Source organism: Bos indicus, chromosome 4 (genome assembly GCF_029378745.1).
Source record: "Bos indicus isolate NIAB-ARS_2022 breed Sahiwal x Tharparkar chromosome 4, NIAB-ARS_B.indTharparkar_mat_pri_1.0, whole genome shotgun sequence".
NCBI classification, from domain to species: domain Eukaryota; kingdom Metazoa; phylum Chordata; class Mammalia; order Artiodactyla; family Bovidae; genus Bos; species Bos indicus.
Genome location: NC_091763.1, coordinates 95,499,147 through 95,518,913, shown reverse-complemented (window position 1 = coordinate 95,518,913; position 19,767 = coordinate 95,499,147). Strand labels below are relative to the sequence as shown.

The window sequence follows — 19,767 nt, the reverse complement described above, 5'->3', positions numbered from 1 at the left end:
TTGCTCAATGCTATGTGACAGGCTGGATGGGAGAGGAGTTTGGGGAGAATGGATACATGTATATGTACAGCTGAGTTCCTTCAGCCTTCACCTGAAACTATCATAACACTGTTTGTTAATTGGCTATACCCCAAAACAAAATTAAAAAAAATTTTTTTTTAATTCAAGTCTCAAAAAGAAGAGGGAAGAGGAGGGTTAGTAGCCTTGTAAAAGAGGTTAGCTTAATTTCTAGTGTAATACAATAGAAAAACAAGTGAAATTTTTTAAAAAGCTTTTAAGAAACACAAACTTATATCCAAGGTTAAATGAACTCTGTCAGGACATTTAGTTTATGAGTTTAATCCCTCTGAAAATGTAGCCAAGACCTTAGATTGACATGAGAATTTTTGAAGGGAGGAATAAATTAGAAGGGAAAAAGATACTTTATGTGCTCTTTAACCTTACTTTCTTTAGCCATTCTCTTGAACGCTCAAGACCCAGCAGATTATCAACTGGATTCATCTGTCTCTCTTTAAAAAGAGCTATATTTCTTACGTAAAGCTATGATTACAAAACTACAGACTGATCTTTTGGGTTATTTCAACATATTGCAATTTCCATGCTAAAAGGTTGTATTTTCTGCCTATGACAATATACTTTATACTAGGGCTGTATTTTAGAATTCCTTTCTGATAACCATATGAAAGAAACAGATTTGTGTCACATGTAGTTATAGAAATATACCATCACATGTAGTTATAGAAATACAGCCATATGAATGTATTTGTATTTAAAAACTAAAGCCCATGTTTACCTACTTTCTTCAATGGTTTCTTTAAAGAACATCAAGGAAAATCATTATGTAGAATTTAAAAAAAAAAAAAAAAGAAGAACTTTACATATACAGTATATAGAACAGTCAGGTTCAGATTTCCATAGAAGGCTCTTTCCAGCAACTTCTTTAACTCTTTAAAAGATATCAAATACTGGGGTTTTGCCTAAATCTTATCACCTATTCTGCTTAAGTCAGAAAAAGGCTGGTAATGTACGTTCTTAAAATTCAATGAGAGTTGAACAAAGAATTGCCTGGTGCAATGAAGTTTTCATCTGGACAGACTTCCACTCTGAAGCAAAACAGACATGTCTTTTCTGTCTTTCTATTCGCCTTATTTTATTCAGACTTGAAACACAACTCAGAGTTGAAGAATGTAAGTGGAAAACTGCCAGGTGTAGGAATTATGATCAATAAAATTGACATGCTCTTCCAAGTAGGACAAAATACAACATTCCTTCTCTAGTAATAACAACAGAATTCACTTAGAAGAAAACTTTGAAAATTAGAGTAAAATTTGTGCCTCCATGTACTTTTAAATTCTTAGAGCTGTAGCAAAATTGAAAAAAAAAAAAAAAAAGATCTACAGACTGAAAAAGGAAAAGAAAATTTAAGGACTATTACATTTTTAATATTTAAGAAAACAAGATACATGAAACACGGGGAATCAATAATTGCTCCGAAATACAAGTCACTTCAAAGAAGCTGAAATAAGCTCTATGAAGTTTTAGTCTAGTTAAATACCTGGCACACTGCAATCACTCAATAAATGTTAGCAATTATTAAGAAAGCTGTTGTTCCTTACTCTTTATATCTGCAATAGCTTTTAATAAGAATGTAAAGGAATTAACTATCCTTTTCAATTTCACTTTATGGTATTTTATAAGTGAAGTTATATACTTTATTACTATTTATATATTTAATACTTGCTAAGGTCTCAGGATTTAGCTCACATCTACTGTGTTTTCTCTTTTCTGCTATTATACTGGAGATTTTCATTGTATCTTCAGCATAAGAATCTAAGAATCACCAAGGTAACAGCAACATAAACACAGGCTTTGGAGCCAGACAGTCCTACAGACCTAGGTTCAAATCCCAGCTCCACAGCTCTGGACACAACATCACCTATTCTGTATAATGAGGATTATCTACCTTTCCAGTAGTAAATAAAATAAATGAACATATTAAAGTTCTAATCCCAACCTCTACATATTGTAGGTATTCAATAAATATTACTCCTCAGGTTTGAAGAAAACGTTTTAGTCTAGTGAAAATGTTCTTAACTCTTTGATGATCTGAATTCATGGATTCTCTTTCAGAAAAATGAATATGCAAACCAAATATTACACATAATTTCAACAGATTAAGAGCCCTGTTCAGGAAATCTTCGAAATGCGTATTTAAAATAAGGACTGGACTTCTCTATACTTCATTACGTAGGCACCAACTTTATAAAGACAGAACTTCTGGTTTCTTCAAATTCTACTTGAGGAAAGTCACAACCTACCTAATTCTTACGAGAAAGTTCTTAAAATGATTTTCAGTATTTTTTTCTAAAAATATGAAAGTATACTTATAGTTTCCCTTACTTTCTAAAACATTAGTAAGGGTAATATATACAAAAGATGAAACAAATATACTGAAATAATACTGGTTAGAATGTGGAATTACGGGTGAGATATTTTTTTTCCCTTCAAAACTGCTTGCTTTAAATTGCTTTTCAAAAATTTTTAATCTGCTTAAAAATATTTTCACTGTGAGATTACATCAAAAAAAAAAAGACCTCTAAATTTACATCAAATTCTCTCAGAAGAACTAATAAGTATGTATTTGTATGTTAATGTTGCATATAAATAGTATGTATTTATATTATAAATTATTTCATTTAACTCCCACAAATCAATTATTCCTATTTTAATCATCATCATAACTCCTTCAAGATCAAACAAAAAGTCAGTGGGAAAAAAAAAATCAGGATTGAAATCCAGATATGTTTAACAAATACACATACACACTTCCCTCCCACAAACTCAACCTCCAACCACTATATCTGATTGTTATATCAATAAGATTGTACTAGAAAAGGTTCTTTCTAAGACTTAACAATAAATGCATCTTAGAAGATGATTAAAATCAACCTAATGGTAGCAGTTATAAGAATACATAATGAAATAAAGTATATGAAACCACCTTGGTAAATTATGCTTTTAATTTTCTAATAGAAATAGAAGAATTTGTAGAGAAAAAAATCCCAAAGATATCCCAGATTCTCTTACACTCAAATTAAATCCAGAAAGCACCAAATGTTACCCTAAAAAAACACAAAGTCTATAAAACATTTTATTTTTCTACCTAGATCCCAAGGTAGTAAACTACAGCTGTAAGATAATATAGTCTATATACAGAACAATCATCAGAAATTTTAAATATATTAGAATAAAATCAATAACGTAAATTCACCTCAAAAATATTAGCATATTAAACAAACGGCATCATGAAATGATCTGCTCACCAAGGTTTAAAGCAATGTAAGAATGTAGTTTCTAAATAAATATCTTTCTTTCCATTCAAAGGAAAATGGATTTCAAAATTTTGATTAAATTCAACAAATATTTAGTACATACTCCATACCAGGCTCTGGGGCCACAAAAATAAATAATGCAAGATTCCTCTCTCTCCCCTCCTCGGCCACAATAAGACTACTGGGGATGGGAGATAGAAAGGAGAGAGCAATGGGACACATAACACCTACCCAAGCAATTCTAAAACAATATGGAAATCACTATAGTAAAAATAATAGGATGAACAAAGTTCTATGCAAACACAAAAAAGGAAATGATTATTCAGCCTGGACCTGTCTTCTGAAACACAAAATAATATATCTAACCACTTATCAGAAATATCTACTAGGATTTGTAGATGACACCACCCTTATGGCAGAAAGTGAAGAGGAACTAAAAAGCCTCTTGATGAAAGTGAAAGTGGAGAGTGAAAAAGTGGGCTTAAAGCTCAACATTCAGAAAACGAAGATCATGGCATCTGGTCCCATCACTTCATGGGAAATAGATGGGGAAACAGTGGAAACAGTGTCAGACTTTATTTTTGGGGGCTCCAAAATCACTGCAGATGGTGACTGCAGCCATGAAATTAAAAGACACTTACTCCTTGGAAGGAAAGTTATGACCAACCTAGATAGCATATTCAAAAGCAGAGACATTACTTTGCCAACAAAGGTCCGTCTAGTCAAGGCTATGGTTTTTCCTGTGGTCACGTATAGATGCGAGAGTTGGACTGTGAAGAAAGCTGAGAGCCGAAGAACTGATGCTTCTGAACTGTGGTGTTGGAGAAGACTCTTGAGAGTCCCTTGGACTGCAAGGAGATCCAACCAGTCCATTCTGAAGGAGATCAGCCCTGGGATTTCTTTGGAAGGAATGATGCTAAAGCTGAAACTCCAGTACTTTGGCCACCTCATGTGAAGAATTGACTCACTGGAAAAGACTCTGATGCTGGGAGGGATTGGGGGCAGGAGGAGAAAGGGACGACAGAGGATGAGATGGCTGGATGGCATCACTGACTTGATGGATGTGAGTCTGAGTGAACTCCAGGAATTGGTGATGGACAGGGAGGCGTGGTGTGCTGCGATTCATGGGGTTGCAAAGAGTCGGACACGACTGAGAGACTGAACTGAACTGAACTGAACTAGGATTTGTAACTGGAATCTCAAACTTAACCTGTCTGAAATCAACCTGCTGAACAACAGACCATATTTAATCCTCTTTTTCCACCCATCTTAGGGAAAGGCTATACTATTTTCCCAATTAATCAGATCAAAACCTTGAGTTATCCTTTACTCCTTTCACTCACTCATATCCAGACTGTCAGTAAATCCTGTCAGCTGTATGTGACATCTTCAAAATACACCCAAAATTTGATTAATTCTCATCACTATGATCACCACTCTAGTAAATTCCAATGCTAACATTACTTCTCTGGTAAGAACTGCTTCCTAAAAGGTCTCACTACTTCTGCCCATCATCTAATTTGTTTTGTTAAAATGCAAAGTCAGGTATTAACAGTAACATTTCTCAAAGCCCAACAATATTTCTCATTAATCTCTCACTATGAATAAAGGTTAAAGTTCTTACAAAAAAACAACACAATCTCCCATCACTACCTCTCTGACTTTATTCCCTATACTCTCTTCTTCACCCACCACCTTATACCAAGCAGCATATAATCTGGAAAAAAAAACAAGAGTAGAGGAAAGGTTGGCAAGAGTTTACTTTGTAAACACTATTATTTCAATATGAATACCACTTACACAGAGCAAGAAATTTCATTTGAAATTTTATATGAATACCAGCAGTATTTACTTACTGTGGAATGTCAAAACTTATGAGGTATTTTAATCCTTTAAAAAATAAATAGGTAATGAATCTTCCCAGAAAGCTCCACAAACTCAGACAAAAATATTACATACCATTTCAAGAGTATCATGGGCCTCCTTAGAGCCCACTTATGAAGCCTCATCTAAGAAAACAAAGAAATACCAAAAGAATAGAGCATGGCAATAAAAAGGACTATAGACAGCAAGGGTTAGCTGAAACAAAAGATTGGGAATGCCAGGGCATAGAAGTTACTAGACTTTTGAATGGTATTTTAAAAATTCCTTTTGTTTTCTCTTGATATAGCAGATTCCTGGATTACCTACCTCATAAGCAAACACATGTTTAAACTTAACCTAAACCACAATTCTAGAATCTTATGAAAGTACAAAGGTTTTTCTGACTTGGTTGAGTCCTAGGCATCTTGCCTTACTTTTATCTCTGTTTCTAGACACCTGAATCCTCAGAAGCTGCATTCCTCCTCTACCTCAATCTGGATTCCAATCCTAACTGCATCACTAGTTTATATGTGTGTGCATGTGCATATCAGTCGCTCAGTGGTGCGTGCGTGCGTGCATATCAGTCGCTCAGTGGTGTCCGACTCTTTGCAACCCCAGGGACTGTAGTCTGCCAGGTCTGTGTGTGGTGTGTGTGTGTGTGTGTCAGTCGCTCAGTGGTGTCCGACTCTTTGCGACCCCATGGACTGTAGTCTGCCAGGTTCCTCTGTACATGGAATCCTCCAGGCAAGAATACTGGAGTGGGTTGCCATTTCCTTATCCAGGATATCTTCCTGACCCAGGGATTGAACCTGGGTCTCCTGTGCTGGCAGGCAGATTCTTAACCACCTGAGCCACCAGGGAAGCCCTAAATTACACTATTAAAAAAATGACAACTTGTTATCAACAAAAATATGTAAAGGAATAGGTCACTGGTACTGAAGGTAACATTAAAAGAATTCTAAGTTGTTCAGTGCTAGTCAATGTTAGCATTTGTAAGTATGTGTGTATATATATGTATATGTATGTATGCATATATGTGTGCTGCTGCTAAGTCACTTCAGTCATGTCCGACTCTGTGCGACCCCACAGATGGCAGCCCACCAAGCTCCCCCGTCCCTGGGATTCTCCAGGCAAGAACACTGCAGTGGGTTGCCATTTCCTTCTCCAATGCATGAAAGTGAAAAGTGAAAGTGAAGTCGCTCAGTCATGTCTGACTCCTACTATGTATGCATGTGTGTATGTGTATATATATATGTGTGTGTATGTGTGTATCTCAAAAGGAAGAATTCCTCACCAATAAGTTTTACACACCATCCCTATCACTCACACAAAGGATTATTGGAATGTGGTTAAACTCCTTGAATTTCACCATTCACTTAGTATTATTTCCACACTATAAGCAGCAATGATAACACTGACCATCAAGCTCACGTGAGTTATGGACAACTTTTTGTTACTTGACTATCATGATTATTTAGTTTATCAGACTTTAAGTTTTTGGCTCCTCTTTTAAAGGCTCAAAATCTCATTTTATTATCACATGCATGTGGGCATGCTCAGTCGTGTCAACTCTTCACAATCCCATGGACTATAGTCCACCAGGTTCCTCTGTCCATGGAATTCTCCAGGTGAGAATACTGTGAAGTAGGCTGCCATGTCCTCCTCCAAGGGATCTTCCTGACCTAGGGATCAAACCTGCATCTCTCTTGTGTCTCCTGCATTGGCAGGCAGATTCTTTACAACTGAGCCACCTGGGAAGCAGCATGGGCCTAAATAAAGCCTGACCCAGCATTTAGGAAGTCTAGTGGGGTAAAAAAAAAAAAAAAATCACTGAAACAGATACAAAATGGCTCTAAGTTAAAATCCCTCTATTTGGCACAGTGGATAGAGAAGCCTGGTGGACTACAAATCCATGGGGAAGCAAGAGTTGGACACGACTGAGTGAACACACACATCCACATACAGACATATTGATAGATAAATCTTTAAATTTCCTATGGTAGAAATATTTGCTCAAAAATATATTCACAAAGTACTTTTATTACACTTCTATAAACCAGTCCTCAAACAGAAGTACGGATACTGGTCAATTTTTCATTGTAGATCTTTGTTAATCTATAATAAATCCTCAGAAGCTATGACAAATTAATCCTTTAAAGATTCCATCTGGAATATATCCCATGCCTGTAAGTCATTCTTACTTATTTACAATGACTTACTTTAAGTCATTGTTTTCTTATAGTTTCTAAAGCAAATGAAGTAAATACTGAAACAACTCTTTTCCTTTCCTTGAAGAATTTTTTTAAAGGGAGTGTAGGGATAAGGATCTTATGACTAACAAGAGTCTGCGGAAATCCTCCTCTTAATTCATAAAACCAAGATATTACCAAAAAAATGTGGATCTTTATCACTATATGTTGTAAGTATTTTACTTCAAGGATCTCTGACCCGAAAAGTCAGATTTTAATTTTAAATGTCTCTGCTTATACCAAGTTCTTAGGACATCTGCCTATTATTTGAATATTCTCATTTTCCATTCTCAAATATCATGGGTTACAAAAAAAGAAAATCTTTCTCTTTTGTTACACATGTACTTTAACCTATTTTATATAGGCCACATTCCATAATAAGCAACACAGAAAGCACTATGAAAATTCCTTCTGCTCCTTGATTAAGGAAAACTTTAAATGTTAAAGTAAACCACATTATTTTCATATTTAAGAAAAATAGCATTTTATCTAGGAAATAAAAGTAGCTTTCCAAACAAACACTCTTTTTTAGTATTTTCTTAGCAATTTTTAAAGGAGGACCTAATAATATTTTCATCGTGACTGAGAAAAAAAAGGAACGGCATTATAAATTCCACTGTATGTTCAAAAGAGGAAAAAAGCTACTGTAGACAATCTAAATACAAAATTTTACCTCTTTTTTCATATAAATTTAACTTTTTTGGATTAAAAAAAATCAACATATATAGATCTGGTTCTCTGAGAAATAAGCATATGCATTATTTATTGAACTCTCAGGTAGAAAAAAAAGATGCTTAAGACTACAGCTGAGTCAAACCTATTTCTGTGGGAAGGAAGGGGTTTGGGAAGAGAAGCTAAGACTAGGAAAGCAAATTCCTATGCCTCAAATGAACCTTTTCCAAAGAGACCCTAATAATACTAAGAAAACTCACAAGTTATTCTACAAATTTAGCAGTGGATTTTAAATAAAATATTATAATTTCTCCTTTTACTTATAAAACATGTGTGATAATGTTAATGCCTAGATCATTATTATCTGCACTGCAATAATTTTTTAAAATTATGAATCAAAAAGACTATTCCTGGAGAACTACTGTCAGCATAACACAATACTAATAAAACAGAGTTTCTATTACAAGTAAAATATTATTTGGGTGAATATTGGCATTTTATGTGGTAAAGTTTTTTTAAAAACTAAATAAAATAAAATTATACAGAATTCTTGGTACTATTTGCTTCTCAGGATGGTAATTTGAAGCCAATTATAATTTTAGCATTAACCTCTAAATATAACAGTATTTAAGCTGTTCTAGGCTTTAGAAACCTAGGGAAAATTTGTATTATCAAGTTACAGAAAATTAAAAAGGCAAGAAAGATTAACTAAAACAAATTATTTATACACCTGGGGACAGTGTTTAGCAATTAATGGATCTACCAACATTAGGCTACCTAATTTTATATCCTCTCCCTTTAAAAATATACCTTAATTTCTCTTTTACTACAATTCCCATACTATGGCATTAAAATATTGTAAAGTTAAAAAATAAAATAATATATATAAATGCACTAAAAATCAAGAAATATTCCAGCTAACTGTGAAATCAAGCACATATAAAACTATACACACACACACATAAAGGTCTGCACAATACATTTCTTCTAGGTTTTCTAATTTCATCTGTGCAGCAGCCTCCCCAGGCTGATGTGCCATTGCCTGGTTTTGGTTATATCTGAAGCTAATGCCTATTTTCTTTGATACCTGGTTATGGCCAATAACATGTAACCTCTGCAAGGAATGGAAAGAAGTATATATATTCACGAGTATCTGATATTTAATAATGTATCATTTTTTAAAAAATCTGCTTTCCATTCGAAGTAGTCCTTACCTGTCTGGACATCAATAACCATCTGATGACCTCCCCTCATTCCTGGCCGGTTATCTTCTCCATCACCTGAAGTAGAAACAATATATTTTTTAAAAGAAGTAACAACTACATATCCAGAGTAACTTCATTCATAAGTCTGTAATGAGTACTGAAAATAGCACACACTTATTCCTTCAATATTAAGAATAAGAGGACTCATAGAAGAAATAATATTACTTATAACTAAATTTATAATAATTATTTTGCTCTTTTTTTCTAATTGCTGGCTTTCAGGCTCTTAATGCACTGGAAGCTACTTTCAACTTATTTAGAACCAATGCCATTAAGCAGCAAAGACATAGGATATTCCAACAAAAACATAAAATCTCTAAACTAGTGGAGTGACAAAGTGAAGGTGGGAAACAATTACAGAATTAGACTGCAGGTCTTATAACTCTAGGCATGGTTTATTGGTAAAATGAGCAGTTTTATTTTTATTATTTTTTTAAAAAATTATTCTTATTTATTTGGCTGCACTGGGTCTTAGTTGCAGCATGTGGGGTTCTAGTTCCCCGATCAGGGTTCAAACTCAGGACCCCTACATTGGGAACATGTAGTCCTAGCCACTGGACCACCAGGGAAGTCCCTAATGAGCAGTTTTAAAGTTCATTAAACTAGCTACTGATAACTATGATGCTATCAAGTTTTACATTAATGATAATTTCCTCGCTGTATATATTTTGTTTTCCAATATTTCAGAAATCAGTTTCCACATAATCCACCACTTTGAGTAGCACTGTGTGACAAAACGTAAGATTTGCTTTCTTTTGACTCTTATTTACACATCACAGAGCTTAATAGGCAGGTTTAAATATAATCAGTGAAGGGACTTCCCTGCTGATCCAGTGGTTAAGAATTCGCCTTCCAATGCAGGGGACATGGGTTCGAACCCTGGTTGGGAAAAGATCCGACATGCTGCAGGGCAAGTAAGACGGGGCACAAACTACAGAGAAACCGAGCGCTGCAACGAAAGATCCCTCATTCCACAACAAAGATCTGCGAGACACAACTAGGACCTGATGCAGCCAAATAAATAAATACAATGGGTGAAAATTTTAAACTTCAGTAGGAAAAAACTATTATTCAACTTTAATCTTACTTTATATCAGATCCTACATAAATGAAGATAAACTTTCATTTCCATGGTTCAACAGCTACAAGATTCTAATGCCTTACTTGATGTAAACTTGAAAAACCTGAATTTTTCTTTGCAACTCTCCCATTAATTGAAATGTATTACGTTAGCTAATAACTTTCCCTGAACCAGCCTTCTCCTATGTAAAATAGGGACCATCCAAGTTTCTACTGATTTCACCAGGATACTATGAAAAAGACTGAAATGTCAGTTCTAATATATTATACATAAGATGCAAAACTGAAGCTATATTCAAGCACTAATCAATCAGAAGTTTCCTGCAAATTCTCTCTCCTTTTTAAGACAGGTTTAGATTCTGCAGCTCATTACTGTAGAAGTTTTGCCCTTTTCTTCCTTCTTCTCTCCAATCAGTAAAGTCAGTATTACCACTTTCAAGAACAGATTAAGAAAACACTAAAATAAATTTATTGTCAGTATGCTTGCATTTTATATATTTAATCCATTAGCTTTCAGATATACAGCTGCAATCTGTTTGTTTGCTACCACATGTAGCAAACACGTGGTAGCATGTTTGAAGAAACATGCTTCTTCATTGTTGAAGAAAATTACCTTGTGACTGATAAAACAGGAAAATGATGCCAATGTAACTCAGAACTTATGGAGGTTCATAAGCAATTTTCTCCAGTATATTGATGTTTAACACTATCTGGGAAAGCTTTCTCAGAAACAAAACGAAGGCTGTGACAATGTATGAAGACCAGAGGAAGAAAGCTGAACATCCACAGAACTGCCTTCCTTTACCATAAGTAGTTGCATTCAAGAACTGCTACACTTTCCATTATGTTAACCATCTGACAAAGCAGTGAGTGCCAATGAAGGAGTGACAAAAACCTCTCCCATATGAAAACAGGTCAATGAAGAATATCACACCCAAGATCAGATTTTAAGCTTTGATAAAAATAGTCTTCATTAGCATCAAATGTCCTCTAGTGCCTATAGCTCAAAGAAAGAGTGTGTGACGCAAGGTTTAAAGCTCCAAAATCACTGGGATGCTTAATATAAACGTCTATATTTAACTGTTGTTGTTCAGTCACATCAGACTCTTTACATACTAGCATTTATTCTTATTAGAATTACTACACTAGTTTTTAAAAAGCAGAGACATTACTTTGCCAACAAAGGTCCGTCTAGTCAAGGCTATGGTTTTTCCAGTAGTCATGTATGGATGTGAGAGTTGGACTGTGAAGAAGGCTGAGCACCTAAGAATTGATGCTTTTGAACTGTGGTGTTGGAGAAGACTCTTGAGAGTCCCTTGGACTGCAAGGAGGTCCAACCAGTCCATTCTGAAGGAGATCAGTCCTGAGTGTTCTTTGGAAGGAATGATGCTAAAGCTGAAACTCCAGTACTTTGGCCACCTCATGCGAAGAGTTGACTCATTGGAAAAGACTCTGATGCTGGGAGGGATTGGGGGCAGGAGGAGAAGGGGATGACAGAGGATGAGATGGCTGGATGGCATCACCAACTCGATGGACGTGAGTTTGAGTGAACTCCAGGAGTTGGTGATGGACAGGGAGGCCTGGTGTGCTGTGATTCATGGGGTCGCAAAGAGTCGGACACGAATGAGCGACTGAACTGAACTGAACACTAGTTTTTATTAGTATCTGGCTATTAAGTTCCACAGATTTAGAATGGTATGTCCCATTTCTACCTCTCACATAAGTCCTATGAGCTTTAGTGAGCAATTTTGCAGAATTTAAGGTTTTCTAGGGACACACGTTTGGCATTATAATACCATAACCTATAATTTTACAGAGTCTCTATATAAAAGCAGTTTGTGCTGCTATTCTGTGTAAATAATTCCCAACCTTCTGTTATAGCCATAAAACGAAAAGATTTAAGAGAAAAACTTAAGGTAATAAAATACCTCTGCCACCTTGCTGAGGAGCCTTTGTCTGTTTTTAAGCACCTGATTTTCATTAGTAGGGTACAGTGAAACTTGAGCACAAATGAACTGGAACATTAAAGCAAAGCACCCACAACCTAGAAGGTCAGACTCACCTTTGGTGCTTTTGGGAATGATCTGACTCCATCGTGGCTTATATTCCTGCTGACTGATATACTGATTGAACAAGCCATCTGCAAGTATTAAAGGAGAAAGAATTACATCTCAATAGCTTACACTTTTTATTATAGCAAAAAAGACCAAAATGTGGAAGCCTACATTAAAGAAAATCACTAATATGACACTAAAACAACAGCACATTTTTATAAAATGTCACTTTAGCTTTTATGCTACCTCAAATATAAATAGCAAAATATAAGTTGACACGACCATGTACACAAATTTTTTCAGTGGCAGCTCATACTAAACTTACTAAGTTCTCCCCATTTTTGTACTATTATCCCAAAATCTAGAAAAGGAAATGGGAGATCCAGCAACTTTGGACTAGGCTCTTGTATCTTCGGGAAAAAACAAAACTAGTCCTTTAAAGTGAAAATACCACTTTTACAGTTTAAGTATAAAATTGTATAGAGATAAAAGAACCAGTAACTGTAATAGTATATTTATTGAATACTAAACATTAGAAACTGTGCTATCTTATCTGATTTAATTCTGAAATCAACTTTATGAATTACGCATTATCATCTTCATTTTATAAATGTGGAAATGCGTACTCAAGAGTAATGAATGAATTTAATCCAAATAACAGAGCTCTTAAGTAGTTGGGCGGGGACTCATGTTTCACTATGCTCTACTTTCTTCCTTTAATAAATTCTAAATCTCATTCTTAACAGGAGTTGTTACAGTATAGTAGCTAGTTATACTTGGTACTATGATGGTCTACACTAGGTACTATGATGGAGACTGAACTCCCCACATACATCCATTCTACTCCAAATTATTATCAAGTCCTAATCCTGTGCCCTTCAACAAAGATTAGCTTAAGAATGGTATGAAAGCAATCCCTGGCTACTGAATCATGAGGATCTCCTGGAGGGTGGGGTGGGGTGGGTTGCTTTAGGGAAATATTTTCTTACTTTTAAATGAATATACAGAGAAGGAAGGAAAAATCTACTTTTGTCCCCCTGGAAATGTTTATATCAACATGCAAATGTACATAACTGCTACATTCAAGAATGAAATCAACTCTGTAATGATGACAGGACAGAGAAAGAGAGAGAAACTCGATCACTGAATCCACTAACCATGAAATCTACCTTACCTCTGGACTTGTTATATGATAAAACAACATTCCCTTACTTTTCAAACTAGGGTTTTCTTTTACATGAGCTCAAACAGATTATAATTTACAGAGTTAACCTTTCCTGTAAATTCTGTCATTTGACTCTGATTTCAATCTGAATAAAGGATTTCCTTTTGCTTCATTTAGCCACTGAAAGCAAATACTTTTGCAAAGAACTTATAAAGAAAACTGTCTGTTCTTTCTGACTTGTATACTTGCCAAAGACTGTGTAATTTACAGAACCTCCCTAATCTCTTTCTTTTCTGGGCAATTATGAAGCTCAATTGCTACCACACCCTTCAGCTTTCAAGTCCTTTCACAGGGCTTTGAGAAGAAAAGCTCTATCTCATAAACTCAACTAGTTTCTTTTTCTTTGCTTGTGGACTTTAAAAAATTATTGCAAAAAGTAAGCTTTCTCCTTCTTAAATAAGCACTCATAAATTAGCATTTATATTTTAAATGTTAAAGTAAGGGGAACAAATAGATTTCCAGCATGTTTTATTGAGTGTTTCTATCAATATTATCTACTCCCATAGGTTTTCATGACAATTCTTGCCCCATCCAGTCTATTCTGGCCAATAGTATTTTCCTATTACAAAAGTGGGAAATCTTTTGTATTCCAGACAAAATGTTGTGGTGCTCCTACTAACAATAATGATAAGATGATAATAAATATAATAATTACAAATTCAGGAATAAAACAGTACATTTTAGTTCATTTTGTGAAAGGCACATAAAAGTTAAATGATCCTGTTTACGGTTTGTCTTGCAAACCATAAACAGGGCAAGATAAAATTATTTAAGATGAATAATGATTTTAAAATATTCTACATAATGGCTAACTGAAGAGGTGAGAGAGGAATAAGTAAAAGATGGAACTATACAGAGATAGAGAGAAAACTGAGGGAGATAAGAAAACGGCAGAAAAACACAAAGCAACAATAGAGACAATTAGAAAAGTAATAAATTTTCTATTTTTGTGTGTGTTAGTCACTCAGTCATGTCCAACTCTTTGTGACCCCATGGGCTGTAGTCCACCAGGCTCCTCTGTCCATGGAATTCTCCAGGTATGAATACTGGAATGGGTTGCTGTTCCCTTATCCAGGGGATCTTCCCCACCGAGGGATCAAACCCAGGTCTCCTGCATTGCAGGCAGATTCTTTACCATCTGAGCCACCAATGAAGCCCAAGCCAACACAGGAGACATAAGAGATGCAGGTTCGATCCCTGGGTCGGGAAGACCCCTGAAGGAGGGCATAGCAACCCACTCTAGTATTCCTGCCTGGAGAATCCCATGGACAGAGGAGACTGGCAAGCTACAGTCCACAGGGCTGCAAAGTGTCACACAAGACTGAAGCGACATAGCACGCAATTGTCATATTACTAAGTCTGCAACAGTAATTTGTTACAGGACTTTTGATAAGTCAAGGAAGTTCCTCATCTGTAAAACTGATGTTTAAGAGTTGGACAGAGCCTGAGGTTCCTTCCAAATTCTGCCATTCTAGGATTCATCACTGTTAGAACCAATACATTTATTTACTCCAACTGTGTGTGTCTGGCTGATTCCACCTTATCTTCACCTTAGAAAAGTCACCATCTCCTCTTTCTCCTAAAAGTCTTCTGTGACTATTCTGAAAAAGAAATCACAATCCACTGGGGGAAATTCTTCTAAGAGCTCTTAAGGTAGTGATCATAGGAACGGTTTTAATCAGATGAAGGACTTCCTGATCTTTAAAGTCATTCTGAACACTGGAGGTAAAATTCTGTTTCTTCAACCAATCCTTCTATTCTCACTCTTAACTAACCTGAAAAGCTTACAAATACTTTATCCAGCAAGGGCTTCACAATTTCTCTTCTATCAAACACAACTGTCTTATGAAAATATTGTCAGGAATTTTTCAAAATAAAAAAAGCAATTCCCAAAACAATTCTTACGTAATTTTTGTAAAATCAATTTGTAAATACCACACACACACAGGAAAACACACAGTGACGTACATCAAAAACGTAAAAGTGGCGTTCTTTGATTGGCAGGAGTAGGATAATTTTGATTTTGGTTTTTGCCTTTGTATTTATTTGTTTCCCCCCTGCTTTTTTTTTTTTTTGCATTGAGCGCGATTACTATCAGAAGAAAAGCCACAAAACAACTAGATACGTGGATTTTTTCTCAAAACTTGGGGAGAATTTTGCAACATACTGTATTACCAATATAAACCATTTTCACATTTACTTTCCTTACCCCTGAAATGTCTCTTCTTCAAGGCTCACTAGACATATTCAGTTTCTACAAGCAGTGCTTTGTACATTGACATCAGCTTGTTTTAACAAGGACAAAGAGACCTAAGTATGCACAAAGGATTTATATTCAGGCATGCAGATGAACTTATTTCCAAAATTTAAATATTAAGTACTCCAAACTTAAAATTAGACATGATGATGATTTTACTCTAGATACAGTTAACCTTCTTTTGAATAATGACAGTTAACAGTATAACATTAGAGATGCTCAGTATATAATAAATGCTTAGAATGGAAAAAAGAGCAAGAGGTGGAGGGACTTTCCTAGCCACATGGCTGACATTTCCTTTGAGTCATCTTATTGTTACTAAGTTCCTTACATTTCAACAAACTGTTCATAAAACTCCTACTTCCAATGAAGTCAATTTCTAGTACATGATGGCTCCCTGACAAGTCATGCCATCTTGCAAAGCAGTCAAGCAAATATTTAAAAAAACATTGTTTGGGGAACTTTTTAATTTGCCTTCCTCTATCTGAAATAAATCCCTTTTCTCTTCAGTAGTCTAAAGGTCACACAGTTCTCCTTAGTATCTCTTATTCATTCTTAGAGACTATCAGAAAACTTGAAGTTACTTCAATATAGAATTATCAAACCTGGAAGCAACTCTTTAAAAAGATCTTACCAAAGAAGAGTTGACTTTTATTGCATACTTACTGTGTGCAAGACACCAGAAAGGTTAACTCATTTACTCTTTAAAATAAATCTGCTGCGTCACTTCAGTCATGTCCAACTCTGTGCAACCCCATAGACGGCAGCCCACCAGGCTCCCCCGTCCCTGGGATTCTCCAGGCAAGAACACTGGAGTGGGTTGCCATTTCCTTCTCCAATGCGTGAAAGTGAAGTCACTCAGTCGAGTCCAACTCTTAGCGACCCCATGGACTGCAGCCTACCAGGCTCCTCCGTCCATGGGATTTTCCAGGCAAGAGTACTAGAGTGGGGTGCCATTGCCTTCTCTGAAAATAAATCTATACAATGGTTATTACTAATTATTGCAAAGTTTAGAAAATCAGGTTCAGAGAAATTAGTAAGCCCAAAGAATCTAAACAAAAAGGTAAAAAGTCCAATTCCAAAGTCTAAAGTATTTTCAACTCTTTATAGAGAGCATGTAACTAAAAATAAACACACACATATAACTAACACAAATAATAGTTTTTATATTACACTATCAGATTAAACACTGTAGTAAAATACATAACAATATACCTATTCAATAACACTTGAAAAAAAGCAAGAGTCTGGGCAACAAAACTCACCACACCAGATTATTCTACTGCAATACTAAATGTTCTAATAAAAGAAGGATCAGTTCAGTTCAGTTCAGTTGCTCAGTCGTGTCCGACTCTTTGCGACCCCATGAATCGCAGCACGCCAGGCCTCCCTGTCCATCACCAACTCCTGGAGTTCACTCAAACTCACGTCCATCGAGTTGGTGATGCCATCCAGCCATCTCATCCTCTGTCGTCCCCTTCTCCTCCTGCCCCCAATCCCTCCCAGCATCAGAGTCTTTTCCAATGAGTCAACTCTTCGCATGAGGTGGCCAAAGTACTGGAGTTTCAGCTTTAGCATCATTCCCTCCAAAGAACACCCAGGACTGATCTCCTCTAGAATGGATTGGTTGGATCTCCTTGCAGTCCAAGGGACCCTTAAGAGTCTTCTCCAACACCACAGTTCAAAAGCATCAAATCTTCAGTGCTCAGCTTTCTTCACAGTCCAACTCTCACATCCATACATGACTACTGGAAAAACCATAACCTTGACTAGATGGACCTTTGTTGGCAAAGTAATGTCTCTGCTTTTCAATATGCTATCTAGGTTGGTCATAACTTTCCTTCCGAGGAGTAAGAGTCTTTTAATTTCATGGCTGCAATCACCATCTGCAGTGATTTTGGAGATCCCCTCAAAAAAACTCTGACACTGTTTCAACTGTTTCCCCATCTATTTCCCATGAAGTGATGGGACCAGATGCCATGATCTTAGTTTTCTGAATGTTGAGCTTTAAGCCAACTTTTTCACTCTCCACTTTCACTTTCATCAAGAGGCTTTTTAGTTGCTCTGCACTTTCTGCCATAAGGGTGGTGTCATCTGTGTATCTGAGGTTATTGATATTCCTCCCTGCAATCTTGATTCCAGCTTGTGCTTCTTCCAGCCCAGCATTTCTCATGATGTACTCTGTACAGAAGTTAAATAAGCAGGGTGACAATATACAGCCTTGACGTACTCTTTTTCCTATTTGGAACCAGTCTGTTGTTCCATGTCCAGTTCTAACGGCTGCTTCCTGACCCGCATATAGGTTTCTCAAGAGGCAGGTCAGGTGGTCTGGTATTCCCGTCTCTTTCAGAATTTTCCACAGTTTATTGTGATCCACACAGTCAAAGGCTTTGGCATAGTCAATAAAGCAGAAATAGATGGTTTTCTGGAACTCTCTTGCTTTTCCCACGATCCAGCAGATGTTGGCAATTTCATCTCTGGTTCGTCTGCCTTTTCTAAAACCAGCTTGAACATCTGGAAGTTCACAGTTCACACACTGTTGAAGCCTGGCTTGGAGAATTTTGAGCATTACTTTACTAGCATGTGAGATGAGTGCAATTGTGCAGTAGTTTGAGCATTCTTTGGCATTGCCTTTCTTTGGGATTGGAATGAAAACCGACCTTTTCAAGTCCTTTGGCCACTGCTGAGTTTTCCAAATTTGCTGGCATATTGAGTGAAGCACTTTCACAGCATCATCTTTCAGGATTTGAAATAGCTCAACTGGAATTCCATCACCTCCACTAGCTTTGTTGGTAGTGATGCTTTCTAAGGCCCACTTGACTTCCCATTCCAGGATGTCTGGCTCTAGGTGAATGATCACACCATCGTGATTATCTGGGTCATGAAGATCTTTTTTGTACAGTTCTTCTGTGTATTCTTGCCACCTCTTCTTAATATCTTCTGCTTCTGTTAGGTCCATACCATTTCTGTCCTTTATCGAGCCCATCTTTGCATGAAATGTTCCCTTGGTATCTCTAATTTTCTTGAAGAGATCTCTAGTCTTTCCCATTCTGTTGTTTTCCTCTATTTCTTTGCACTGATCGCTGTAGAAGGCTTTCTTATCTCTTCTTGCTATTCTTTGGAACTCTGCATTCAGATGCTTATATCTTTCCTTTTCTCCTTTGCTTTTCATTTCTCTTCTTTTCACAGTTATTTGTAAGGCCTCCCCAGACAGCCATTTTGCTTTTTTGCATTTCTTTTCCATGGGGATGGTCTTGATCCCTGTCTCCTGTACAATGTCATGAACTTCCGTCCACAGTTCATCAGGCACTCTATCTATCAGATCTAGGCCCTTAATCTATTTCTCACTTCTACTGTATAATCACAAGGGATTTGATTTAGGTCATACCTGAATGGTCTAGTGGTTTTCCCTGCTTTCTTCAATTTAAGTCTGAATTTGGCAATAAGGAGTTCATGATCTGAGCCACAGTCAGCTCCCGGTCTTGTTTTTGCTGACTGTATAGAGCTTCTCCATCTTTGGCTGCAAAGAATATAATCAATCTGATTTCGGTGTTGACCATCTGGTGATGTCCACGTGTAGAGTCCTCTCTTGTGTTGATGGACGAGAGTGTTTGCTATGACCAGTGCATTCTCTTGGCAAAACTCTGTTAGCCTTTTAGAATCGTTCAATTATGTCACATTAATTACAATTTAAAGGAAAAAAATGTAATCTCACTCTTAAATAAAAGACCTATTGGACACTGAAGCTCAAGTTTACTTATGTTTCATTT

The 19,767-nt window shown here is 36.2% G+C and overlaps 1 protein-coding gene across 8 annotated transcripts in view; it reads right to left on the bottom strand.

Moving 5' to 3' along the window:
• MKLN1 (muskelin 1) overlaps nt 1-19,767 on the bottom strand; it is a 391,490-nt gene that overhangs the window by 92,638 nt on the left and 279,085 nt on the right. For all 8 annotated transcript variants that reach the window (XM_070787313.1, XM_070787309.1, XM_070787311.1 and 5 more), the window contains 2 exons: nt 12,524-12,601; nt 9,331-9,396 (listed from right to left, as the gene is read on the bottom strand). In XM_070787313.1, coding sequence (XP_070643414.1) covers nt 9,331-9,396; nt 12,524-12,601 — 144 coding nt within the window. The remainder of the gene's footprint in view (nt 1-9,330; nt 9,397-12,523; nt 12,602-19,767) is intronic.